Here is a 27,711-nt window from a genome sequence, read left to right as displayed (position 1 = left end):
CTATAAATGTTGGCATGCCTGAATTTAGGTTTACTGAACTCAATTTATATATAAATAAAATATGAGAGATGTCAACAGAAGCTGGAATTAAAGTAAAATGAAGCAGGAGTAAAGTTCAGACATATATTTTTTTTTTAAATGTAAAATTTTGCTTAAAAAGGTGACAGCATGCAACACCATAACCATTTAATAAGTCATTTAAGGTATCCGTTAATCCAAAAATACCAGCACCTTTTAAACTGCACTCATGCAGCATCAAGTCTTAAAAAGGTTCACCACAGGTGTTTCTGACACCAGTTATGCGCCTTATATGTTGTAAGTATGCAATGACACCAACAATAATCTAACATATTCAACAATTATCAGACTAAGTACACAAGCGCAGTTCAGTTCTCTGTAATTTCACCACATAAACCTGAGCATTTCCTATAGTGAGGTGCCATCAACTTCTCGGGGAGATAAAACATTTTCTATAAAACATTAACTGGAAATTGAAAAACTTGGAGCACAACATCACAGGAACCAGACAGAAAAACGAACTGAGGTAATAGTTACTTTATTTATGTTAAGCTCACATTGTGTTTTCATGGTCCGGAGCATTGGAATTATTAGATCAGGTGCCCCATGTGAAGAGCACTGGGGTAGAGTAAAGAGAAAGTAAACTGTAAATGAGTGTGTGGTCCAGAAAGAAATGCTGAGAGAGGACTTGAGCCAGTTGTGACACGTGGAAGAGGTTTAGTCCTCATGTCCCTCGTAACCATTAGGAAGGGCATTCAAATGTGGGTTGTGGAAGAGGGATTTGTTGCCATCTCCCCAGGGGAAACGCTGAAGGGGAAACAAAGATCAGGAAAACAGAATTAAGTAATTCATTATCAAAAGCTGGCAATTAAAACAGTGTTGAATGTGCATATTTTATAGTTAAAGTGTCAGACCTTGGAGCGAATGCGAAGGTGGGAGTATGGGACAAATTCTGGCTGCTCGTGGCTATGCTGCTGCTCTTTCAGATACATGTTCAACATGCATACCGCCACGCCAGGCAGGGCAATGACAAAAGTGAGGATTTTCCATGTTTTAGCTGGGGAGAAAAAAATATATTTAATTAATAAACAAAACCAGTTATCTGCTCAAACAAAAATAGATATTATCCCACTGATACTGGCATCTGGAAGTATCAGCTGCACCATGAATTAAAAATCACAGATTACAAACAAGTCAGAGGAGTGAGAAATGTGGATTTTCATGTCACTTTTGAAGAAAACACCTAAGATATTTTTCTTATGTTACCCTCAAGCTGGGATGGACATGGGTCAGAGAATACAAGGCTCTTACTGACAGGTTTGGGGTGTAAAGACTTATCTGTGAACCTCTTTCAACAAAAGGACCATTAGTCAGAAGCTACAATAAATAATTTCAGCATAGGTCAATAATAATGTCCATCATGTTCTGTTCGGCACTGAGAATTAAAGTAGTATTGAACTGAATACACACAGCTTAACCTCAGCGGGGTGTACAAACAGCATCATTAAAATGTATGGTCGCAACTTGTTATCTCATTGTAAACTCAACTATTATTAAAACAAAACAAAGAAAAAAAAACACATTTTTGCATTATAATCTTATACTTTATGTGTGTGCATTTTTCATTCTCAATTTTGGTATAAAACACAAAACATTTATACTGTCCTGGTAAAATATCTTGTATGTTTATTCTAACACATTGTCTTTAATGGCCATTTATCATTTTAGAGGAAACCTTATCCCAATTTTTTCCTCCTCAAAAAGTTACACAAATTTCCTAAGGTCTTAAATAAAACATCTGCGGCATGTTTTGGGCAAAATATCAGGAGAGACGGCGCAATAGTTTCATTTTAGTCATGTCTTTGTTCATCTCAGCCAATCTTAGGGATGTAATCAATGAATTAACCTGGAACCACCGCTCCATGCAGATGTAGATCTTTAGAAATTAATGTTTTAGTCTTGTCCTGCCAGTTTCAAAGAAACAGGAAATACTGCAAGATATGAACCTGCATGGACGAAGATATTATTAAACTGGATATTTCTACGCTGACCTTGGTCTGCCCAATGAATAGCGATATTTTTAGATTCAGGTTGCTCATAGTTCAGTGACAGGCTTGTGGTATGTTTGGGTTTTTGATTTGGTAGTCTCTTAAGTGAGTCAAAGGATGCTGCTAGGATAGAGTTAATGGTCTTGGACCAAAATACATGCTGGATCTGTTAGTTCCCTATGAAGCTCCCAGACCCCTGAGCTTCATCTGGATCTGGTTTGTTGTGGTTCCAGAACCAGAACCAAGCAAGGTGAGGCAGCGTTCAGTTATTCTGCTCCTCACCGGTGGAACAAACTTCCTGTAGACCTGAGGTCTGCTCCAACTGTAGATCCTTTAAATCAGGACAAAAATATTACTGTTCACTGAAGCGTACTCTTAAATTAAATACTTACCTGCTGTACTCTACTGCCCTTACTTTTTAACAACTTGTGCTTTTTATTATTTTACCTATTTTCTCATCATTTTATTTTATTTGTTATTTACTGTTTAATTCTGTCTTGCTGCTTTTAATGTTCATGTAAAGCACCTTGAATTACCTTGTGTTGAATTGTGCTATACAAATAAACCTGCCTTTCCTTAAGCTCAGTAAACAACGTATTAAATGTATATTACTTGCCCTTTAGTGTTTATCATTACATGCCTTGCTTCTAACATACAAGTAACCTTGTTATATAGTGTTTCAAAGTTTCCTTTTCCCCGTGTATCTTGCACTTTCCTAACAGTCCTATCCAAATCATCCCCCCCTGAAATAAAAACGGTCAAAATCATCCCCCCTGTAAAACTGCCATCCCCCCTTTCCATCCCTTATGTCATTTCATCAATGAATGTGGTTTTACTGCTATTTCAACATTTAGAGTCATCACCAGAAAAATAACACCAGAGAAATAACTTATTTGACAATTTTCACCTGTTTCAGGTAAATTTCACTTGAAATAAGTAAAAAAATCTGCCAGTGGGACAAGATTTATCTTCATATTACAAGCAAAAAAAATCTTGTTCCACTGGCAGATTTTTCTACTTATTTCAAGTGAAAATTTACTTGAAACAGGTGAAAATTGTTTTTTCCAGTGATGATTCTTGTTTTAAGTGTAATGAGATTTTTTTTTACTTAAATGAGACATTTTAACTAGAAATAAGAAATATTCTTGTTAAGATTTTGAGTTTTTGCAGTGATCCATTTTACTTATCCTGTGAAGGACAGAGTCATATTGATAAGTTCAGAAAACTGTTTTTTATTGTTGTGTTTTGATGTATTTGATGTAAGCCCAGTGGATATTTAAAGCTTACAGAAGGCTGCATTTAATTGCTGCTATGTCATTCCTGCAGTATTTCTGCAGGTGTTTTGGTCAGAGCTATTATTTGTAATACATTATATTATTTGTAATCAGCACAAATTATCTCTCCCCATATGATAAAATCAAGGTATATATATATATATATATATATATATATATATATATATATGTATTAACTGACCTCGGGGGACACCGACACCGCTGCTACTTTAAAGTCAAGGTACTTCAAATGATGAAATACAAGTTAAAAGAGTCTCCGTCCCGTGTGTGATTGAGTTCAGGTTTGAAAGAAACGACTTTCTGCGTCAGAAACTCGTTTTAAATAAACGTCTCTGACTCGAAGCTGCTCCTGGAGGAGCTAACTTTAGCCCAGCAAGGTCACACTCAAAACACCGCGTTAATCACACCTAAAGAGACCGGTCACACCGGGGACCGGGGGGCACTGGTACCTGCTTGCTCGCCGTGCTCTGCTGCCACGGCAGAAAGCTGACGCCGAGTCTGGGCCAGAGGAGACCGGAGCAGGAGCTGAGAGACGCGTCCGAGAGCCGCCATGTTGCTTTCTGGGAGACGAGACACCGGAAGCTGGGAGATCACGTGACCGCGCAGGCGCAGTAACGACAGCAACAGTATTTTTTGTTTTTTTAAACTTTATTGAACAAAATTCTGTAGGGTATACAATAAAGGGCACATGAAACAAAAAAGACATCGTTTCCAAGGGCGTAGGTTTGCATAGGGACGGTAGGGACATAACACTACCAACTTACAGGAGGCTCAAATTGTCCCCACCAACTTTTAAGCAACTTTATTTGCATTATATAATGAGTTCAGATATATAGGTAATTTAGATTCTTCCCAAATGTTGTAAGGATAGAATTGACCCTACAATTATGAATTATTTTAAAGCAATGTATTACTCTTGTGGTGAAGGACAATGTAGGCTAACATGTAGTTCCATATATAGGTTAAGTAGTAGTTAAGAGATTTATGTTCAAATATTGCAATTTAAATTGCTAATAAAATCCTAGAATATTCTGGAAGTTTTCAAAATGTTTCTTTAGTAGTTTTTTGAAAACAAAGGTTTGAATCGAACCGTGTATCAGGTGAATCAATACACATGAAAGTTAGTATAAGTCAATAAGATTTAATTTGCATTGATCATTTATCAATTAATTAGGTTCATATTCGTGACAAATGTAGCCCTGACCCCCATTCACCCAATCTGTTTGGTCTTATTAATGTCCCGTCCCCAGCAAAAAGTGTACATGCAGGTTATGCCGTTATATCGTCCCTACCAATGTTGAGACCAAACCTACGCCCTTGATCGTTTCATATAAGCTTTTGGCAATATGATTTTTTTCACCCATCAGTTTAAGAGACGCAAAGTACAGTTTACATTCATTTTTCAGAGGGACAATGGAGGGTTTGCTGTTATTCCATTTGCATTTATGTATGTGATATTTACCTAGTAAAATAACTATGTTGACCATGTTTGATATATTTCTTGGAAGATTATCCATATAAATTAAGATTTAGTTGGAGTCAAAAGATGTGTTGTCAATCCCACTGTTTTCCTGCCAGAATTTTAATGGGATTGGGCAAGAGTAGAAACAACAGCAACAGGTGCTTCCCTTCCTTTTAATTAGTTAGTTAATTAGTTAGTTAGTTGTGTTTCTGATCTCCTTTCCTTCTTCTTACTTCGAAAATAAAGGAAATCTGAAAACCTAAATTATGTCAGTCTGCTACAATTATTAGTATTTTCCCCGTAAATTTCCCGTTTTATATTATAATAATTTTTCAAAAGCATTCCTGTGCCTCTCCAAACTGAATTGTCACTAGCTTTATTTATTAGTGGGAGCAACGGGAACAAACTCGGAACAACAACTCAGATGGAGGATGTATCAGAGAAGACATTTCTGCCAAAAAAGCTAAGACTTCGTTTAAATATCTTTAAAAATGGGATACCAAAGCAGGATGGGGCAGAGAGCCACATGAGTTAAAATACAGAGGTGTATAATCCAGGTGCCATAAATTAAAAACGCTGCCATGTTTCTGGATCAGCCTGTACATTTAGAACAGGGGTTTTCACCATGGATCTATAGGTTTTCACTAACGACCATCTACCTGCAGAGGAGCTGCTTTAGTGATTGGTTGGAACAACTGCTGGACTGGATTTTTACTTTATGGCACCTGGATTATACACCTCTGCTAAAATGACACATTAAAAGAAAATGTAAATGTTTCACTTGAAGACAATCAATGTGTATATTAATTGAAAATATTTAAAATAAATAAATGTGCTTTAATTCCCTTTAGTGGTTTCATTTGGGCTCTATTATATAAAAACAAGAATGTCCACAGCATTTCAGTGTCAACAAAGGTCACTATCAGATTCTGAGCACATAATTGTAGTTTTTAAGTAGTTGAGGGGTAGTTATTTTAGATTTCTTGTAAATCTGTCTTAAAATGTAATACTGGACCTCGGTTGGGCTGGTGGGGCGGCTGGTAGTGGAAAATGTCCCTTATTTTTAAATCCAAACCTTGACAGGTATGGCCTGGACATTAGAGGAAGCCTAAGGCATCTCTTAGTGACGCATGTTTCTCTTTAAAAGGGAGATGGTTTTGTCAGCATGTGTGACATAGAAGTATGTGCAAAGTTTTAGGTCTCTTAAACACATTAGTGGGGAAAAGAAAGAACCTGTACACCTCATAGTCATTTCTTCAACCCTGGTCCTCAAGGCCTCTGTTCTGCATGTTTCAGATTTGGCCAAATCACAATCAGACATGGTCTATAAACTAGTCTGTCAATGGTCCACAAGTTTGAGCCAGGCAACAGAGTGTGCCTTTTTTCCCCTCACATAAGATTTTCACACCGTTTTGACAAGAGTGTAGGAGTGCGGTGGATGTAGGCAGAGAAACGACGGAGATTAATTCCTCTTTGGAGAGCACTCTGCCCAACTGTTGGATTTGTTCCTGACAATCTAGATCGGGGATCAGAAACCCGCGGCTCGCATGCGCCTCTTTAGCGCCGCCGTAGTGGCTCCCTGGAGCTTTTTCAAAAATGTTTGACCTTGTTTTTCTTTTTTTTTCTCTTTTCTTTTTCTTTTTTTCTTCTTTTTTTCTCTTTTTCTTCCTTTTTAATCTCAAAATTTCGACTTTTTTCTCGAAATTTTGACTTTTTTCTCTACATTTCGACTTTTTTCTCAACATTTCGACTTTTTTCTCGACATTTTGATTTTTTTCTTGAGATTGTACTTCTACATTAATCTCGACATTGACATTTTTCTCAAAATCTTGACTTTTTTCTCTACATTTTGACTTTTTTCTCAACATTTCGACTTTTTTCTCAACATTTCGACTTTTTTCTCGACATTTTGATTTTTTTCTTGAGATTGTACTTCTACATTAATCTCGACATTGACATTTTTCTCAAAATCTTGACTTTTTTCTCTACATTTTGACTTTTTTCTCAACATTTCGACTTTTTTCTCAACATTTCGACTTTTTTCTCGACATTTTGATTTTTTTCTTGAGATTGTACTTCTACATTAATCTCGACATTGACATTTTTCTCAAAATCTTGACTTTTTTCTCTACATTTTGACTTTTTTCTCAACATTTCGACTTTTTTCTCGACATTTCGACTTTTTTCTCGAAGTGCATAATGAAAAAAAAATCTTCCCCCAGTTACAGAGGTGGACAGAGTACTCAACCCCAGTACTTGAGTAAGAGTACAAATACTACTGGTCAAAATTTACTCCGTTACAAGTAAAAGTAGCTCAGTCAAAATATTACTCGAGTAAGAGTAGAAAAGTACTTGCTTTTAAAGGTACTTAAGTATCCAAAAGTAAATGCTTTTAAATTTACTTTAAGTAAAAGTAAGAGTAAGAGTAAATTTCTTATTTTCCACATCAGTAAATTACTATATTTTTTCTAAATTAATTTAAGGATCTTTTAACTCTTGTTTCTGAGAATTCGATGTTGAGTTGTTGAAAGCAGAGAGGTAGTTCTGCTTCGGCAGACACAATAAACATTTAAAAATAAATGTCTGTGTTTTGTCTGTGCCCTCGTTTTTTACTCGGTCGAACTCAAACATTGAGTTAAGATACAGCCAAGGATTTTGTGAAAGTCTGGCTCATTATCAGACTCAGACGACTCAGCGGATTGTCTTTCTTCTCCTGACGCAGGCGTAGCCATTGTTGTCTTGACTTGTTGCGGCTCTGTCTTGACAAACGCAGGCTACTTTGGCGGTATCGTTTTGAGGAGGCTTGATGTATTTCCGCTTTACGTACATCCCAGTGGAGAGCGTGCACTGTGATAGGTCTCCTCCTTTGATAAAAACAGCTTGTGTCCAATAGGATTTTAGGGAAGAAGAAAAAAGAGCAGACCTGAAAGTAACGAGTACTTTTCTGCCTTCCTAGAAATTTACTCGAGTAAAAGTAAAAATATTTGTCTTGGAAATGTATTCAAGTAAGAGTAATAAGTACCAAAGAAATCTAATACTCAAGTAAAGTACAAATCCTCTGGATATGTAGTTAAGTACAGTACTCAAGTAAATTTACTCCGTTACTGTCCACCACTGCCCCGTTATAACTAATATAGATAAATGCAGCATGTGTTACCTTCATTCTAAGGCTTATACAAGACTTTTCATTTTTTGCGGCTCCAGACATATTGTTTTTTTGTGTTTTTGGTCCAATATGGCTCTTTCAACACTTTGGGTTGCCGACTCCTGATCTAGATGGTCCTTGTTGTTTCTGGGTTGGAGCATACAATGTCAATTTCTTCCAAAGAGATCTTGGATACTGATTTGTCTGTGCAGAATAAATGTTTCCATGGTGTAATATCCATCCCAAATGCCTCAGAACGTAGAAATGTCAACACTGCTTCAGGACAAGGCTAGAAAAATGCATCTTATTGCACAGAAGGTTCTAAATGGGAACTATGAATGTTGAACCATCTTGTCGGAGTAATCCCTTGCACGTGTAATTTAATCAGCTGTCATGCGATAGTTCTTGATGCAGTGCTTCTTGAATGATTTATTGATCTTATGTATTATAGATGGAGAAGATTAAAATCCCGTCCTGATCTTTCTTTGAGGGCCACTGTTTCACATTTCAATTATTTTTTTTCACAAATTTGTTGACATAGTGGAGCTCTTCTGCCCATCACTACTTCTTAGGAAAGTCAACGGATATTTGCTTTAGTACCTGCTGTTATTCCCTGTTGGAAATAGCATTACCATATTTTTATTCCACCTCTGGCACTAAATTGTCCCTATACCAGCTTTCTTTAGAAAGTGTTGCATGCCTGATGTTTATGAATGAAATTATATTAACAAATGAAATAAAGTTAGAAGGGAAACAAATGAAATATCTTGGAGTCACACTGTCTGCAAACAAATTAAAAAATCTAATTAGATTTCAGAATTACTGGGTTATTTTCATCATTGCATTTCTCATTTATTCCATCTTTTTCTGAATTGGGATTGGACCTCCTGATAACTATCACCCCACTGTGGGGCTTTCTGGAAGAAATTGCTGAAGGTTTTTTGAAAATCACAAGAAAGAGTGACCGATTTATAGTTTCAGTCTATTTCACTATCTTCATGGATAACAGCAACAACCGTGAAACACTCCTGATTAGTTCCTTATATAAAAGGTCACATTATTCCCAAATTTTCGAACATATTCCAGTTAAAAATGTCCTCGATGTTTGTTTCTGATCACGACTGGAGACTTCCATTAATTTGCTTCTCTGTAGCAATCGACTCATCAACAAAGACAAACATTGCAGACATAAAGTCACTTGTGGGTCTACATATGAATATTGTCATCCACGTTGGACAATATTTCTATTATCATGTCTTATGTCATCCATATACAGGACTGTCTCAGAAAATTAGAATATTGTGATTTTGTGTAATGCAATTACAAAAACAAAAATGTCATACATTCTGGATTCATTACAAATCAACTGAAATATTGCAAGCCTTTTATTATTTTAATATTGCTGATCATGGTTTACAGCTTAAGAAAACTCAAATATCCTATCTCAAAAAATTTGAATATTCTGGGAATCTTAATCTTAAACTGTAAGCCATAATTAAAATAATAAAAGGCTTGCAATATTTCAGTTGATTTGTAATGAATCCAGAATGTATGACATTTTTGTTTTTTTATTTGCATTACAGAAAATAAAGAACTTCATCACAATATTCAAATTTTCTGAGACAGTCCTGTATTATCACTATATATCAACATGTCAAAGTAAATGACAATCCTTGCATATTAAATTCACAGCTTTGGAAGCACGAGGCTTAAAGTTGGCGAGACGTACTGAGCCATTAATGGTTAACATTTGTTGCTTGAAACCAAACAAAAGGGATTTCATTGACCTCTTATCAGCTACTGCACTTGGAATTTGGGACCAAGTGTATTCTGTGCTGAATACACTGATTATCAAGATAAACCCTGAAAACGGCAGGATTAACACCGGTAAGAACATTGTAATGACTGATTTTAAAAGTGAGAAGTAAAAAGAAAAAAAAATTATGATACAAGTCAATTTTTTATTGCTGAATGATTTTCAGTCATGGAAAGTCAGTATCACCACTTTGGACAGGACGATGGCCAGTCTGTACGGGGAGAGCACAACATCAGCACACAAACAGGTAAAATCACAACCCCAAAACTATATTGTCAATGTATGGAAAATATGCAAGAAAGATGTAATGATTTTTAGCTTTAACTCTAACTTTTATTTCACGTGCAACAATTTCTATAGACATTCCAAAATAAAATAAAAATAATTGGGAATATAAGACTTTTCCACTTTTAAATCTTCGTGTCTTGTAACATTTAGATTTTCTAAAAATTAAACTACAAGAAGAATCATGCAGAAGTAATTTCTCCGGAAACAGTTGCTGTCTGAAGTTATTGCAGCGGTCAAAATGATCTCCCATGCCGGCTTTTACTGCAGCAGAGCTGAAGAAGCCTCGGACTGAAGACATGTTTCATCAGTGTCGAGTGTAAAAGGGAGGGAGGTCATCCAGTTTGTTCAACAACTCATGAAACATTTTCTTTGACACAATCACCATCAGGGGCTTCATTACAGTCCTTGGCATAGAGCCACACGTCCAGGGTTGCCACCCGTCCCTTAAAATACGGAATCTTTACGTAATTGGGAATTAAAAGTTGCGTTCCGTATTGAACCTATACGGACATATATTATGCTCTTGTTTATTGATGTCATAATATACAGGTGAAGGTCTGAAAATTTGAATATATTGCAAAACTTAATTCGTAGTAAATTCATCTAAAGGTGAAACAAATATATTATTTCCCACTACATGCAAAGTGAGATATTTCAAGGCTTTATTTGTTATAATGTTGATGATTATGACTCACAGTTTATGAAAACCCCAAATAAAAAATCTCAAAAAATTAGAATATTTTATGAAATCAATAAACAATTCAATCATCATAAATTATAACAAATAAAGGTTTAACATATTTACCTTTGCATGTAATGCAACATTGAAAACGGCATTTTAAGTTGAATTATTGAAATAAATTAACTTTTACACCATTTTCTTCACCTGTAGCTTTATTCTAGGCTGATGTGGACGTACGTAACATAGGAGAATATTTCAGTTGTATGGTTGTCTGTATGTACAGTCATGCAAGTTCAATGCTATTAAAGCACTTTAAACTTTAAATCAAAGCGTTTTGTTTTTTCATATAAAATAAACACATTTCTATGCAGTTTAGAAGTTTTGGGGCTGCTGAAATTGGGGTGTCCCTTATTTCTATTTGTGAAAGGTGGCAACCCTAGCTGCTGACCAATCAGTCAGACTCAATAAACCCCAAACTCTGATGTGTTTGTCAGCTAACTAATTAATCGTGATTGTGGAGGTATCAGGCTGTGGCTTTTTTGGGAATTTGTTACATAACAGTGGAGGATAAATCATGACAAATGCGCTGGAGAAATCAAAGAATCTGTGCTCACAGTGCTGCCTGCTTTGTCCAGGTGAGGGTGAGATTACTGAAGCAGGTGTACGATGGCGTCAACTTCAATCCCATCAGAGTGAATGCTTTCCACATTAACTGTCAAATACTGGACTGTCTCAGAAAAATAGAATATTGTGATAAAGTTCTTTATTTTCTGTAATGCAATTAAAAAAACTAAAAATTAAAGCTTAAGATTAAGATTCCCAGAATATTCAAATTTTTTGAGATAGGATATTTGAGTTTTTTTGAGCTATAAGCCATGATCATCAATATTAAAATAATAAAAGGCTTGCAATATTTCAGTTGATTTGTAATGAATCCAGAATGTATGACATTTTTGTTTTTGTAATTGCTTAACAGAAAATCACAGTATTCAAATTTTCTGTGACAGTCCTGTATACAGTCAACATACTGTCAATACTGACTTCAAAATCAAAGTAAATGTAAAAGTCCATGAGGCTATTTTCTTTATTCTAATTCTTTGGTCTTGACCTTTTTTATTAATATTTGTGCAATTAAGTGCAATAATTCAGATATCATCATAAAATGATGAAATGTTTGTCAGTGTTTTCAGGTATGAAGAGGATGGGGATGTATATCCTTTACATCATCCTGGTGCTGCTGCTGCTGATTCTGCTGATGGTTACAGGGATAAAATGTGAGTCTTTAAACACATCGCGGTAAAGAAAATTGAGTGTAATGACATTACATTATTGGATTGATACTGCTGACAGAGTTGTGGTTTAAATTACCAGAGCAAAACACAACTGTATTTGGATGTTGTGTTTTTATTTTTTACAGTTTTGTAAACATAATCCAGTGATTCATTCATTTGAAGCAGGAGCAGGAAAAAATAAATCATCTGAAACATGCAGGGTGGTTAGTCCCAGAGATTTTGATTGAAGAACACAGTCTTTTAGGGTTTAAACATCCCCACTGCTCTAGAGTTTGAGTTTCCTCAGCAGCTAATCAAGCTTGTGCATCTTACTTGACTGTGATCTCATGCACAGACAATCAAGGGAAGAAATAGTTCAAACTTCTTCCTTTTTTACTTTCAGTTTTGCTGCTTTTCTACATAAACAGTTTCTCCCTTAACCTCTTTGGTCCATTGTCATGGTGGCTCACCATAGCAGAAGTTAACAGTTACAAGAATTTCCTGCAGTAATCCGTTTAGCTTTATTACATTCAAAAGTGATCAATCGTTCAATAATTGTATGACTGTTTCTTGTTGTTTTCTTTTTTTTTTATTAATGTCCCAGTTTCCCAGATAAACAGAGAAATCACTGAAGTCAAAGTTTACCTTCAGACCATCAGAAACAACGGAAAAGCTCCACTGTCTCCACTGTCTCCCACCGGTAAGAAAGAAATGTTTCCTAGTCAAAATATAGTGATGCAACCAAATCTGCATCCATGTAGCGACTGATGTCTTTCACCGGTTTTCAAAAATAAAGCTGAACCCACGGTGGAGGAGGTCATTTTGAAGAAACTTATCCCAGAGAGAGGTAAAAGTGAATACTTTGATATCTAATAATCAGAAGTCAGTATTTCCAGCCCAGTCAAACCGTCTGTACTTTTCTGTATCCCCATAAAACGCGAGGACGATGTAGGGCAGGATGGGTGAGCTTCCAGGGAAGCTGCTACCTGCTCTCCCTCACCAGCATCACCTGGAGCAAAGCAGAGGCTCAGTGCGTATCACAGAGGGGACACCTGCTGGTGGTGAACGGCGCAGAGGAGCTGGTGAGCTTCATTTTCCTCCAGTTTAGCTCGGCCCGAAATCTACGGAAGAGTATTAGGGCCAGGCAGGAGAAAAAATATTTGAGAGGGGAAGATTTTTTTTTATTGTGCACTTCCAGAAAAAAGTCGAAATGTCGAGAAAAAAGTCGAAATGTCGAGATTAATGTTGAAGTAATAAAAAAATACAATTTCAAGAATAAAGTAAAAATTTCGCCTTTTCTCTCGACATTTCAACTTTATTCACGAAATTGTACTTCAACATTATTCTCAACATTTCGACTTTTTTCTCGAAATTGTACTTCAACATTATTCTCAACATTTCGACTTTTTTCTCCTCAATATTTCGACTTTTTTCTCAAAATTATGCTTCAACATTAATCTTGACATTTCGACTTTTTTCTCATCATTTCGACTTTTTTCTCGAAATTATATTTCAACATTAATCTCGACATTTTGACTTTTTTCTCGAAGTGCACAATAAAAAAATCTTCCCCTCTCAAATATTTTTTCTCCTGTTTGGCCCTAATACTCCTCCGTAGAAATCAGCTTGCTGCTGTGAGGAAAATGCTAACAAAGGACTTAACATATAAAAAAACACTGAATACAATTCACAAAGGCTTGTTTGCTTTTCTATTTATTTGAAATTTTAGGACTTCATTTCAAAAATAGTTGAAATCAGATATAACTACTGGATTGGACTTGTGGAGCGACATAATGAGGGACAATGGAGCTGGGTGGATGGAACTGACTTCCACTCAACCCCAACGTAAGACGAGTACGAAGGTCTAACAGTGAAACAAGAAGGCAATTACCGTAGAACAAATATCAAGTGTAATATTTTCCTTTCTCCTCCTCATGTTGGTGTTCAGTTTCTGGGACAAAGGTCAACCTGACAACTGGGACTACAGAGAGAACGGAGAAGATTGCGGGCAGATTCACGCCTCTGCAATTCGCAAACGCAAGCTGTGGAACGATGCAGACTGTAACCTGGTGTACAGATACATCTGTGAAGCCAAGGCATAATGTTGTCAAAGAGAGACATCCCATGAATGATGATCCCTCACCTGTCAGATCTCTTAAAGTGGGAAAAGATGGCTAAAATGCAAACAGATGGAAACATGCATGCACTGTAAATCTTTGAGGGTTTCAATGAAATGATGGCCTGGGTTCTTTTTAAATGAATTTCAATAAAGACACTTTCAGTGTTGAAGATTCTTCTGACTCTGCATTTATGTTGCTTGAAGAGAAAATGTGGCTGTATTCATCTTGTCTGCAAGAACGAAAAACACTAGAAAATCCTGTGATTTCCATAATGTAATTTATTGCCATTAATTTCCCCTCGATGATCAATAAAGTATTTCTTGTATTGAATTTCATGTTGATTAATATCAAAATATTTAATTTCTGTAAGCCTTTGTCAGAACCACACACACACACACACACACACACACACACACACACATATACAGATATAACATATCATATACAGAGGGGAAAATAAGTATTTGATGGAGAGATCGGTCATTTTCATGGTAGACTTCAACTGGCAAAATACAAAGAAAAACACATTGGTTTTTAAATAATTGATTTGCATTTTATCACATGAAATAATCTGATCATCCACCCACCAGCAAGATCTCTGCCTCTGACAGACCTGTTAGTTCGTCCTCCTGTCTTCCACGCATTACCTGTATAAAAGACACCTGTCCACTCCATCAATCAGCCTCCAACCTTTCCACCAAGGGCAAGACCAGAGCGCTGTCTCAGGACACCAGGGACAAAATTGTGGACCTGCACAATGCTTGGATGGGCTAGAGCAGTGTTTCCCAACCTTTTTTCCTTGGACCCCCCCTACTTGTGTCTAAGACCAGCCGGGCCCCCCGCCCCGTACGTACTAGCAGCAAAAGAGTAAAGTTATTCGTTACAAATCTTTAATTGAAAAAATGAACATTAATTATGTTTTTTTGATACATTTCTCTTTGGTTTACCCTGTACTTTGTTTTTCTCACCTTTCTTTTGTGTCACCAATGTATAAAATACGCACTAAAAATAATTTCAAGGACATAAAAATATTTCTGAAAAATTTCTATTTTAATATGAGAGCAACATTTTTTAACATTTTTCCTTTAACAACCTGTCGGAGTAGTAGTATGATTAAATGTTGAATAATGATATAATAATACGTTTTTATCCTGATAAATAACTTTTTTACATTTTAAAATGACCAAAATATATTTCTACGTGTGTTTATACAGACTTGGAATACTGTATTCCATTAGGTGTGTTATTATGATTATTTATTTAACATGTGTAAATATAATTTTTACAACTGCATATCCTCAAAGCAGACAAAGTTTTGCGCCCCCCCAGAGATCTCTGGCGCCCCCCAGGGGGGGCCCGGACCCCAGGTTGGGAGACACTGGTCTAGAGGACCATGAGCGGCTTGGTGAGAAGGGAACAATTGTTGGCGCAATTATTAGAAAATGGAAGAAGCTCAAGATGACGGGCTGAGGCTCAGGGCAAGATCTCACCTCATGGAGTATCATTGATAGGGAGGGATCTGTGACAGGCTCACAAGGGGGAACCCAAGAGCGAGACAGTGGTGGAGTGAAGAATTAATTTATTGTAGGGAAGGGGAAAAAGGGGGTCCGGTTAGGGCAGAAGTGGTTGCTGGCACGGGGAATGGCTGGCGTGGGGAGGAGAGGACAATGGAGGGCTGAGTGGAAGCCAGGGGTACCGGTAGCTTGGAGCTGGAGGGTGGCTAGGAGAACAGACTGGTTGGTAGCTGGCAGATGAGAACGGTCCTGGGGGAACAGCAGAAAAAGCAGTCAGTAAACAAGCTCAAAAACAACATGAAGATTTCGTAAGGGTTTCACTTGGATTGGCCTGAAGTGCGCACCACGGAGGTTTGACAACAATCTGGCAAGGAGTGGTGGAAAACCCAGTGTAGAAATACTGCAGTGGAGCTGAGCTGATGGATGGCAGGTGTGGGGGAATCCAGGAGCTGAGAGTGAGTGGCAGATGACCACACCCACGCCAGCACACAAAAAGAACACAGGGAGAGACACAAGGAAACACAAGGGAGGGGAGAACACAGGGAAACAAAGGGGAAGAGGGAGGTACAGCCATGGCTGTAATACTACCCCCCCCTCAACGGGCGCCACCAGGCGACCCACCAGGCTTGTCAGGGTGTTTACGGTGGAAGTCCCGGACCAGGGGCGCATCAAAAATATCCCGAATCCCAGTCAATCAGATACTGGAAGCCCCTGCTGCGGCGGCGCACGTCCAACAACCGCCGGACAGTGTAGGCCGGATGGTCATTGATGATGCGGGGAGGTGGGGGGGGATCCAGGAGCGCTGGAGGAGACAGTGGGGTAGTGGAGACAGGCTTCAACTGGGAGACGTGAAGTGCAGGGTGAACCCTCATGTGAGGAGGAAGCTTGAGCTTGACAATGATGGGATTTATGATAGAAAGTATCTCATATGGGCCAACATAACGGGGTGTGAGTTTCTTGGAAGAGGTTTGCAAAGGGAGATCGTTAGAAGAGAGCCACACCTTCTGACCTGGTTTGTAGTTAGGGGCCGGTGTCCGATGGCGGTCAGCAATGCGGCGATTGCGGTCAGCATTTCGGAGCAAGGCAGCACGGGCATCCTTCCAGACCTTGCGGCAATGGCGAAGATGGGCTTGGACTGAAGGGACTGAGATGTCCTCTTCCAAGGCTGGGTCTGGCTGAGCCTGTTGAGCATCCCTGACGATGGATTCGATCTCCCATGTAACTGCTGCCACCACACATGTCTCAGGAAGGATGGTGTCTGGAATGGAGGGCGCTTCCGCCGGGGAAAACTGGCGGGAGAGGGCACGTTGTTTGCTGAAGTGTTCACCCAAATCATGATGAACAGCTGGGACTGCTGACAGATCTGGGGGTTCTGCGGTAGGAGGGGAAACAATGGCCTCTACTGGGGCAAGAGCAGACTGCAAGCAGGTTGAATGACAAAAGGGACTCCAGCTAACCAATTTGCCAACAGACCAGTCGATACGGGGATTGTGTTTCCGGCACTCTCCAGCTTGCATTCTCCTCTGACGCTCCGTTGGGGAGAGATGAGCCCGACCCAGCTACATGGGTTCTTCAGGGGGTAGAGGAAAGGAGGAGCCACTGGAGCGGGACCTGGCACAGGGGAAGGCTCGGGGAGCTAAGCTAGGTTGAGGCACAGGCAGAGGCAGAGGACGTGATATGGGAATTTGTGGACGGCCTGATTTCTAAGGGAGGAAATAAGGGAGTCCAAATCCTCTGTTTCATCCCTTGCTGCTAGCTCATCCTTGATGTAATCCGCCAATCCATTCATACTGTATATGCTCCCTGCAAACGTAGCTCTCCCCACCCACTTTCTGCTGCCAATATCCTGAACTCCAATGGAATAGTCCGCAACAGACCTGGAGCCTTGACGGAATGAGAAAAGCTTGCTAGAAGTCTCTTTGCCTTGGATGGGACAGTCAAAAACTTTCTTTACCTCGACCACAAACTGAGGGTAGGAATAGAGCATGGGGGAGGCTCTATCCCACAGCGCTTTAACCCACTGAGCTGCTCTCCCGGAAAGCAAACCCATAATAAAGTCAATGCGTGACTGATCTGAGCTATATGTTGCTGGTTGCTGCTGAAACACTAGAGCACACTGGAACAAAAACTGTCCACAAGCTCCCGGCTCACCAGAGTATGGCTCCAGGGTCAGGATGTGAGGTTCCCGGGAAGGCGGAGCTGGAGTGGCCTGAGCTGGGGGTGAATCAGGGTGAGCAGCGTCTGAAGGAGCAGTGAGTTGGGAAACACTGGTAGGTAATGCCTGTAGTGACTCCCCTACTTCACGAAGAAGCTTGTCATGTTGTCCAAGCAGGGTCCCCTGGGAAGCCAGAGCACGACAGAGTGAATCCACGTCCGCTGGGTCCATACTGGCCAGATTGTTCTGTGACAGGCTCACAAGGGGGAACCCAAGAGCAAGACAGTGGTGGAGTGAAGAATTAATTTATTGTAGGGAAGGAGAAAAAGGGGGTCCGGTTAGGGCAGAGGTGGTTGCTGGCACGGGGAATGGCTGGCGTGGGGAGGAGAGGACAATGGAGGGCTGAGTGGTAGCCAGGGGTAGCTTGGAGCTGGAGGGTGGCTAAGAGAACAGACTGGTTGTTAGCTGGCAGATGAGAACGGTCCTGGGGGAACAGCAGAAAAAGCAGTCAGTAAACGAGCTCAAAAACAACAAGAAGATTTAGTTAGGGTTTCACTTGGATCGGCCTGAAGTGTGCACCACGGAGGTTTGACAACAATCTGGCAAGGAGTGGTGGAAAAGCCAGTGTAGAAATACTGCAGTGGAGATGAGTTGATGGATGGCAGGTGTGGAGACTGAGGGAGCTGATGGCAGGCAGGTGTGGGGGAATCCAGGAGCTGAGAGTGAGTGGCAATGACCACACCCACACCAGCACACAAAACAAAACACAGGGAGAGACACAAGGAAACACAAGAGAGGGGAGAACACAGGGAAACAAAGGGGAAGAGGGAGGTACAGCCATGGCTGTAACAGCATCTGCCTAGAACTACACGGGAGGACCTGGTCAATGACCAGAACAGAGCTGGGACCGCAGCCTCAAAGGGAACCATTGGTAACCCACTACATCAGTGGTTCCCAAACTGGGGGCGCGCCCCCTAGGGGGGGCGCGGAGCTATTGCAGGGGGGGCGCGGCGAGGTTGGAAGGTAGATTAATCAATTTATTTATTTTTTGTAAGATTTGAAGGAAGGAGAGGAGAAAAACAGGAAGGAATGTACGAGGGGAGGAAAGAAGGAAGGGAGAAGGAAGGAGAGATCAGGAGGAAAGAAAGAACAGGAGAATTAGGTCATTTTGACCCAAAGACAGTACCAGGGTTAAGGCAAGTTTGTGTTATGTTGATGGTCAGTTGATATACTGTACAGTAGGTTTGGTAAGGGAGAAGTGACCCAGACACACATGTGATGAATTGAAGCTGTGTAAATACGGAAGTTTCTGGACCACCCCGGTGTCGCTGTGCAGCGCACTGCACAGAGCGATTGCCTTTTTTGTAGTGCCGTCCAGATATGTAGGGAGAATTCATGAACTCTGTACATCCCGTACCGCACTATGAAAAGTCATGAACTGTCACAGCCAGCAGCGACCTGTTGTTTCATCTGTGCCACAGCAATAACACACACCAACAAGAAAACTTAGAGACACGAGAAGATGAAGAGTACCCCAAACCCACGAGAGGACTGTAGTTACTAGATGACTAATGACTAACAACAAGCAGGTGTGTAACAGAGAAAAGAGGAAAGACCGCGAGACACAGACAGGTAACGCCAGTTTTCCAAATTAAAACAGGAAATAACAAAAGCGTCTGTGAGAGACAACACGACCAAATTAATACATAACACGTTCTTAGCTTACTTGAAATTAAACCACCACTTGTGGTTTAATTTCATGTTAATATTTAAACATTATGAGGTAATGTGCAGTGGGAAGTGCTGGGAACTGCAGCAAATGCCAGCTGTTTGTACAGCTGTGTGATGGGGGTTATATCTCATTTAAGTTTGAAGAACACAAACCTCGACTTCAAGGTCGAAAGATTACAAAGTGTATATTAGGAAGTACTTCAAAAGTCAAATATTAAACGGCGTAATCCCTGTCCGGCACAGGCTGTGCCGGACCGGAGAGAGCTAGATAAACGAGTTAACATGTCTTTCCTGTAAAATCTGCCTGACTTAGGTCTTCCTGTGCTTTTTTTATGGGGCTAGTTTTTGTGCAATCTTTCTTTTTCTCACAGATTCATATCGGTTTTCATAACAATACTACGTAAGTAGCTGTGCACGTGTGTGTTGGGGCGCATTTTTACTGTTTTCCATCATCATTATAGCTTCTTATTAACTTATTTGTATTATGTAAAGCACTTTGCATTACTATTGTATGAAAAATAATATATAAATAAAGTTTGATTTGATTTGATTCTGATCTGAAAAGTAATATATAAATAAAGTTTGATTTGATTTGATTCTGATCTGAAAATTACTATATAAATAAAATTTGATTTTATTTGATTCTGATTTGAAAAGTACTATATAAATAAAATTTGATTTTATTTGATTCTGATCTGAAAAGTACTATAAAAATAAAGTTTGATTTGATTTGATTCTGATCTGAAAAGTACTATATAAATAAAATTTGATTTTATTTGATTCTGATCTGAAAATTACTATATAACTAAAGTTTGATTTGTTTTGATTCTGATCTTGCATGCTTTCAAAAGAAAACAGATATATCTTTGAAATACATATACAATTCAAAATCATAAAGTTAAAATACTCAAAAAAAAAGGTTATCTTAAATGACGTCATTCAGTAAATGCTGCTGATAATTCACTCATTAGCAGCGAGAAATGCCTCCTTAAATTCCCACCCTTCTGGTTTCTCTTATCTTACTTTTTTTTCCTTTTTTCCGTTAGATGACCTTTAAAGAGCAGGCTGTCACATGCTCTGTGTCCATCTGACTGCAACCATGAACGTGACGGCCCCCCTGCTGCTGCTGCTTCTCACTGGTGAGTCTGAATTAACCGAGAGGGTTCAGCACGAGGACGAGCAGCAATCACTCTCATCTTTCATATTGTCTGGATCCATTCATTAAAAGCTTGTCTGCCTCACGCGTCTTTTTCCAGCTTGTGTGGTCAGTGCAGCCACGCCGCCCAGAGCTTTATGGCAGTTTGGGAAAATGATCAGCTGTGCTCAGCCTGGTGTTAATCCTCTCAAATACAATGATTACGGCTGCTGGTGTGGCTTCGGAGGTAGAGGGACTCCAGTGGACGAAGTGGACACGTAGGGAGCCATTCATTACTTATTCATGAATTCTGGTGAAATTAAAACCTTCTCTCAAACGTCTCTCTTTCGTGGTGTAATTCTCAGGTGCTGTAAAGCTCATGATAAATGTTACCAAAGCAGCAAAGCAAAACCTGGATGCACAGGCCTTATGGACCTTCCCTATATCCTTGCTTATGACTACACCTGTTCAAATAATCAGGTGAACTGTTCAGGTGAGATTGTCTCTTTGTCTATTCTCATTGTGCAATTGTGACCAAAATTCTAAAAATATTGTTTCTGCCAACTTTGCTGCTTCAGCGTTTGGTTTCTATGAAATACTAACATTTACAAGAGAGGATACAGTATATATATATATATATATATATATATATATATATATATATATATATATATATATATATATATATATATATATATATATATATACATACATATATATATATACATATATATATATATATATATATATATATATACAGGACTGTCTCAGAAAATCAGAATATTGTGATTTTCTGTAATGCAATTACAAAAACAAAAAATGTCATACATTCTGGATTCATTACAAATCAACTGAAATATTGCAAGCCTTTTATTATTTTAATATTGCTGATCATGGCTTACAGCTTAAGAAAACTCAAATATCCTAACTCAAAAAATTTGAATATTCTGGGAATCTTAATCTTAAACTGTAAACCATAATCAGCAATATTAAAATAATAAAAGGCTTGCAATATTTCAGTTGATTTGTAATGAATCCAGAATGTATGACATTTTTGTTTTTTTAATTGCATTACAGAAAATAAAGAAATTTATCACAATATTTATTGTATTGTATTGTATATTATATTTATTCACTTCTTCTTGTTTTTTTCCGTGGAACATTTATAAGCCCTTCATAAATTGGAAGGAATTTTTTTTGTGTGTAAAAAATTAAAAACATATTCTGCTCAAATAAGATTAAGGGAAAACATAACTCTTTCCCAAAGAGCTGGAAGAGAATTTCATCTGAGAAAATTATTATGACCAGTCTTGACTGGAAAATTAAGGAAAATTAAAGTACAGGTGAAGTCAGACGACCACGAATCCTTTAACATGCCAGCATTTACACGTCCTGAGATAAAGTAATAACCAAGTGGCTCAGAATTCATGGCTTTGAAATTCTGGATCCGTGGACAGGAAACAACATGTTTGGTTATCGTCAACAAGCTCTCCGTTCATTTACCGACTCTGGTCTGTCTCCACAGGTACCAACAATAAGTGCCAAGCTGCCGTGTGTGAGTGCGATCGAGTGGCAGCTAACTGCTTTGCTCAGGCCAAATACATACCTGAAAACAAGAACCTGGATCCTGATGTACACTGTATCAACTGAATCAGAAATCAGATAAAAGAATAAAACACATTACATACATCTTTGAAGTCTCTTTGACTTTTTGAAATCATTTTTTCTTCAGTACTGGCATTGCTACATAGGGCGGCTTTAAGAGTTCATGCAAGCTTCACCGATATCTGTGAGACCAGGCTGATATAACTATAGATATTATGAGGTAAGTCAGGCTAGAAGGAGCTCAGCTTTGTCAAATTGGTAAAAAAAAAAAAGGAAAAAGTAGAAAGAAAGTTTTGAAAAAACTCTTAATCTGATGTGAGGAAAAGATTTGACCCCTTTTTGCATGAAAAAAATACAGACAGCAGCTGTACTGTAGCAACAAACATTTTTTGATTTGATTTGATTAATTTTATTTTTGTACATGTAAAAAAAACAACACTTAATCAGAAGTTTAAGAAAACAAAACAACAAAACAAAGAATTTCCTCCTTTAAACTTGCTATCTTCATTTACATGTGCCAAAAAAGGAGTAGGAAGAAGTATTCGCACACTGTACTCACACTGCTAAATAACAGTATTATTATTATTATTGTTATTATTATTATTATTATGACATACTGTAATTATACTCACACACATACTTATACATGCATACAATCAATGTCCTATGTCATGTAATTGTCCTATGTGTACTGCTCTTATGATTTTTACTCATGTAAAGCTTCTTTGAGTGCCTAGAAAAGCGCTATACAAATAAAATGTATTATTATTATTATTACAAACATACCCATAGTTGAATATTTCTATATATTTGTACACACATGCCCATATAAATATTTATATAAATATATTTATTTACACTATACTGTATCTGCTTTATATCTATGTATATATCTACTTACACCATACCATCAACATGGTTGAGAGGATTGACAATGACCCTGTTGTCATTTCAAAATAAGAGTCTGGTATATCGCATTGTACAGTAGAGTGGTCACGCACTTCTTTTAGTATGGATGTGTATTACGCCGAGAACCATCAACTCATCTGAAACATAGTTAAAAGATTCTTAAAGACACTTGATGATCACCTTGCTTACATCTAATCATTTCTTCTTATTAAAATTTGAACTCATTTTAATATTATTTTACTTGCTTTCTAAATATGTTTTATTAAATAAGCATAATGGCAACTATGTTTGAGTACGTGTCATAGTTGGGATGAGTAGGACCCAGATGCAGGAGACGGAGGTGGAAGGACTCCCAAAAACATGGTTTATTAAATTCAAACAAAAAGCGCTGCTGAGCAGGATTTAAAATGTAAAACGTCAAAACATGACAGGAAACACGGATCCGCAGGGATGAAGGTAAAGACAAGACAACATATACACAGAGGGCTTGACGAGACAGAGGTACACATGATCAGGGCAGACGGGAACAAGGGAAGTCGAGACAAAACTTAAACACAAAGACATGGGTTTTCAAAATAAAACATGACCCTAAATACAAAACCCAAAAACCGTGACAGTACTCACATACAGGACTGTCTCAGAAAATTAGAATATTGTGATTTTCTGTAATGCAATTACAAAAACAAAAATGTCATACATTCTGGATTCATTACAAATCAACTGAAATATTGCAAACCTTTTATTATTTTAATTTTGTTGATCATGGTTTACAGTTTAAGAAAACTCAAATATCCGATCTAAAAAAATTTGAATATTCTGGAAATCTTAATCTTAAACTGTAAACCATAATCAGCAATATTAAAATAATAAAAGGCTTGCAATATTTCAGTTGATTTGTAATGAATCTAGAATGTATGACATTTTTTTTTTTTTTTTTTTTTTAAATTGCATTACAGAAAATAAAGAACTTTATCACAATATTCTAATTTTCTGAGACAGTCCTGTACATGAAGACAAAGAAAAATGAAAATCCCCCTTTTTTTGTAAAACTCGTGTGATTTTTCGTATGATGTGTATGAACTCTAAAATAACTGACACTCAGAGGTGGACAGAGTATTCGACCCCAGTACTTGAGTAAGAGTACAAATACTACTGGTCAAAATTTACTCCGTTACAAGTAAAAGTAGCTCAGTCAAAATATTACTCGAGTAAGAGTAGAAAAGTACTTGCTTTTAAAGGTTCTTAAGTATCCAAAAGTAAATGCTTTTAAATTTACTTTAAGTAAAAGTAAGAGTAAGAGTAAATTTCTTATTTTCCACATCAGTAAATTACTATATTTTTTCTAAATTAATTTAAGGATCTTTTAACTCTTGTTTCTGAGAATTAACTCTTTGAAACCAGCTGCACTGATGTGCTGCTTATAGAACCACAATGTTATATAAAACCTGCAGAAACACCAAAAACAAATCAAATGAATGGGATCATAAGAGGACAGCAGATGATGCAGAGTTTATTAACAATCATGAACTGAAACCAAATGAACCTGCACCATCCAACTAAGTCTGGATCCCCCTCAAAGACCACTGCTTTACGAAAAACTACATCTCTGCTTTCAATAACTCAAATTCAATAACTCTGTCTTGACAAACGCAGGCTACTTTGGCGGTATCGTTTTGAGGAGGCTTGACGTATTTCCGCTTTACGTACATCCCAGTGGAGAGCGTGCACTGTGATAGATCTCCTCCTTTGACAAAAACAGCTTGTGTCCAATAGGATTTTAGGGAAGAAGAAAAAAGAGCAGACCTGAAAGTAACGAGTACTTTTCAGCCTTCCTAGAAATTTACTCGAGTAAAAGTAAAAATATTTGTCTTGGAAATGTATTCAAGTAAGAGTAATAAGTACCAAAGAAATCTAATACTCAAGTAAAGTATAAATCCTCTGGATATGTACTTAAGTACAGTACTCAAGTAAATTTACTCCGTTACTGTCCACCACTGCTGACACTGAAGGGACGTCCAAAGACGAGGAGTCTTCTCCTAATCTACTGCAGCCCTCAGTAATGGGCTAAAATAAGAAGTTGTATGATTTGGACTGATATCATAGACATCCTGTTGATAGTCGCCAGGGGGAGGGGGGATTATAAATGTCTGGAGGAACAAAGAAAAGATCTCATGACTCTTTATTAAATGATACTTTTGTGTCTTCTCACAAATGCATACATTACTACATAACCTTTACTCATAAAGCTGGTGCCACCGGCATCTTACCGCTAGAATTAAGACTCTGACTGAGATGAATACTGGAAAACACAATGAGGACATTACTGATTAAAAAAGCAAAAAAGACCTTAGTCCTTTTTATAATTGTTTTTTACAGTTTATCTCAGGGATCTAATATTGGACAGAATGACGAATCCTGAGAAGTCTGGCAGCTTCGCTGAATGTTCTGAGCTTGTGAATAACCTTTCTCTCGGTACAATATTGAGCTCCAGACGGTTTGGAAATTGTTTTAAAAACATGTTCATATTATTATTCAAAATCATTTCACTTCTGTAGGACCCATTGCTTATTTCTTTCCCCATTAGCATTGTGTTTACACACCCCAGACCAACAAATGTCTGCTGTTAAGGATTTTGCCCATGACTGCACATGACATGTTGCTCTTATTCTGTGTTAACATTTAAACATCACGTGGGAACGGCAGCGAGGGCCAGTTGTTTGCTCAGCTGTATTTTGGAAAACTATTTTTAGTTTAAGTTTGCAAAAACCTGTGCAAGTTCACACTTCACAAAACAAAGAACAAATGGGACAATTCTCAGTTTTTAAAAAGTATCTTAAATGATGAATATAAAATAGGAGAATGCCTGACTAGACATTGATAAATTAGTCCACATGTAAAAAAAGTGTTGCAGCTGGAAGAGCTGAGTGGCATCACTCTGTCATGTTTCATACACACATATATATAGAGAACTGTCTCAGAAAATTAGAATATTGTGATTTTCTGTAATGCAATTACAAAAACAAAAATGTCATACATTCTGGATTCATTACAAATCAACTGTTCTATTATTTTCATATTGCTGATCATGTCTTACAGCTTAAGAAAACTCAAATATCCTATCTCAAAAAATTAGAATATTCTGGGAATCTTAATCTTAAACTGAAAACCATGATCAGCAATATTAAAATAATAAAAGGCTTGCAATATTTCAGTTGATTTGTAATGAATCCAGAATGTATGACATTTTTGTTTTTTTTAAATTGCATTACAGAAAATAAAGAACTTTATCACAATATTATATATATATATATATATATATATATATATATATATATATATATATATAAATTCTACTAACAATATGAATAATTATTATAATGATAAGACTCCTTGTTACTCCCTTGCGTTTAGTCCCACCAGGACAGCGTTTGGCTCCATCTGACTGTAAAAATGAACATTACAGCCTCTCTCCTTCTGCTTGTTAGAGGTAAGATTATGAGTCATGTTCAATGTGATATTGTTAAGTATAAAACAGTCTTTAAATATCTTTTAAAATGATCTTCATACTGTCTTGTCTGCTGCACCACGTACTTTCCAGCTTGTGTGGTCAGAGGAGTCGGGCTCTCTAAAGTCCTGGCAGCTCTGGAAGATGCTCACTGCTCGTTGGCCTGGTGTGAGTGCTGGTGTCGGTGCTGGTTAAATTGTTGCTATGGTAGCTGATATATACCTGGTAGTGTTGGAAACCAGGTGTGGGCAATAGACTTGTAGTTCTCGAGACCAATCTTGGTCTCAAGACCACTTTTTTATGGTCTTGGTCTTGTCTCATCCTCGACAGTCTCAGTCTTGTCTCGGTCTCAGATAATTGAGATGCCGTTGCACCAAGGTCTTGCTCTTGTTAATGTACATCTTTTTTTTTTTTTCATTTGATTGAATTTTTTGGGTGCATCTGCATGTGTCTGTATTTTATTACAGTATTGTGTTAATAACAGCCTTTTTTGAATAAATACATGAATAATATTTGCATATCGTTGTGATTGATTAAGCATTAGGTCTATGCCATTTCAGTGATGCTGATATACGGTGTAATTTGGCTACTATAATGGTAAATAATGCAATTTCAAGTCGATAATTGTGTGTATCGTTAATATTTAAAATTCAAGTTTCATCTACAAAGTAGGTACAATTTAAATCAGTAACATTTACTATTCATTAAACTTTTCTAGGTGTTGGAGGCTGGTTATTTTGCTAATGACTTTGGGTTTAGTTAATAGTCATGTCATGTCATGTCAATCCTTAAAAGTACTCGAGTTAATCCTCAAATAGTGCAGAAATAGTGGTGGTGCAGTTGCCAACTTATTTGATCTCAGCTGATTGATGAAAACTTTTATAGTGAGTTCAGAGAGAAGACATCCCCTGTCTGTTTTATTGTGCTGCAGTTGAATACAAGCTCATATGTAAAGTAAGCAGCTGAACCAGGACGGTGCTGATGTTCTACAACTCACACAAGAGGACTAAAT

General features: G+C 37.8%; 3 protein-coding genes across 3 annotated transcripts; 2 read left to right on the top strand and 1 right to left on the bottom strand.

Annotated features, from left to right (window-relative positions):
- Positions 1–540: 540 nt before the first annotated feature.
- On the bottom strand, positions 541–3,928 carry LOC133450915 (cytochrome c oxidase subunit 6A, mitochondrial-like). The gene is made up of 3 exons (XM_061729814.1): positions 3,811–3,928; positions 933–1,075; positions 541–825 (listed from the first exon to the last, which is right to left on the bottom strand). The coding sequence occupies exons 1-3, from the start codon at positions 3,911–3,913 to the stop codon at positions 736–738; spliced, it is 336 nt and encodes a 111-aa protein (XP_061585798.1). The 5' UTR covers positions 3,914–3,928; the 3' UTR covers positions 541–735.
- A 5,816-nt stretch (positions 3,929–9,744) lies between these two features.
- On the top strand, positions 9,745–14,402 carry LOC133450857 (hepatic lectin-like). The gene is made up of 7 exons (XM_061729760.1): positions 9,745–9,855; positions 9,951–10,031; positions 11,936–12,028; positions 12,630–12,738; positions 12,906–13,107; positions 13,755–13,870; positions 13,974–14,402. The coding sequence occupies exons 2-7, from the start codon at positions 9,953–9,955 to the stop codon at positions 14,125–14,127; spliced, it is 753 nt and encodes a 250-aa protein (XP_061585744.1). The 5' UTR covers positions 9,745–9,855; positions 9,951–9,952; the 3' UTR covers positions 14,128–14,402.
- Positions 14,403–19,799: 5,397 nt separating this feature from the next.
- Positions 19,800–22,369, top strand: LOC133450914 (phospholipase A2, minor isoenzyme-like). Its single transcript, XM_061729813.1, has 5 exons — positions 19,800–19,945; positions 20,592–20,684; positions 20,802–20,958; positions 21,046–21,173; positions 22,206–22,369. Exons 2-5 carry the CDS (start codon positions 20,618–20,620, stop codon positions 22,328–22,330), a joined length of 477 nt encoding a protein of 158 aa, XP_061585797.1. The 5' UTR covers positions 19,800–19,945; positions 20,592–20,617; the 3' UTR covers positions 22,331–22,369.
- The last annotated feature ends 5,342 nt before the right edge of the window (positions 22,370–27,711 follow it).

This window comes from Cololabis saira, chromosome 9 (genome assembly GCF_033807715.1).
Source record: "Cololabis saira isolate AMF1-May2022 chromosome 9, fColSai1.1, whole genome shotgun sequence".
NCBI classification, from domain to species: Eukaryota; Metazoa; Chordata; class Actinopteri; order Beloniformes; family Belonidae; genus Cololabis; species Cololabis saira.
The sequence above is the reverse complement of the archived record's forward strand: the minus strand, read 5'-3'. Positions and strand labels throughout refer to the sequence as shown.

What these genes read in the sequence shown, in the direction of transcription:
- LOC133450915 (XM_061729814.1), bottom strand. Translation starts at nt 3,913, where the DNA reads ATGGCGGCTCTCGGACGCGTCTCTCAGCTCCTGCTCCGGTCTCCTCTG. An exon ending in AGAGCACGGCGAGCAAGCAG is followed by an intron (nt 1,076 to 3,810) that starts GTACCAGTGCCC and finishes TTTTCTCCCCAG; the next exon opens with CTAAAACATGGAAAATCCTC. An exon ending in ACCTTCGCATTCGCTCCAAG is followed by an intron (nt 826 to 932) that starts GTCTGACACTTT and finishes TTTCCCCTTCAG; the next exon opens with CGTTTCCCCTGGGGAGATGG.
- LOC133450914 (XM_061729813.1), top strand. Translation starts at nt 20,618, where the DNA reads ATGCTCTGTGTCCATCTGACTGCAACCATGAACGTGACGGCCCCCCTG. An exon ending in GCTGCTGCTGCTTCTCACTG is followed by an intron (nt 20,685 to 20,801) that starts GTGAGTCTGAAT and finishes GTCTTTTTCCAG; the next exon opens with CTTGTGTGGTCAGTGCAGCC. An exon ending in TAATCAGGTGAACTGTTCAG is followed by an intron (nt 21,174 to 22,205) that starts GTGAGATTGTCT and finishes CTGTCTCCACAG; the next exon opens with GTACCAACAATAAGTGCCAA.
- LOC133450857 (XM_061729760.1), top strand. Translation starts at nt 9,953, where the DNA reads ATGGAAAGTCAGTATCACCACTTTGGACAGGACGATGGCCAGTCTGTA. An exon ending in CAACATCAGCACACAAACAG is followed by an intron (nt 10,032 to 11,935) that starts GTAAAATCACAA and finishes AATGTTTGTCAG; the next exon opens with TGTTTTCAGGTATGAAGAGG. An exon ending in GATGGTTACAGGGATAAAAT is followed by an intron (nt 12,029 to 12,629) that starts GTGAGTCTTTAA and finishes TTAATGTCCCAG; the next exon opens with TTTCCCAGATAAACAGAGAA.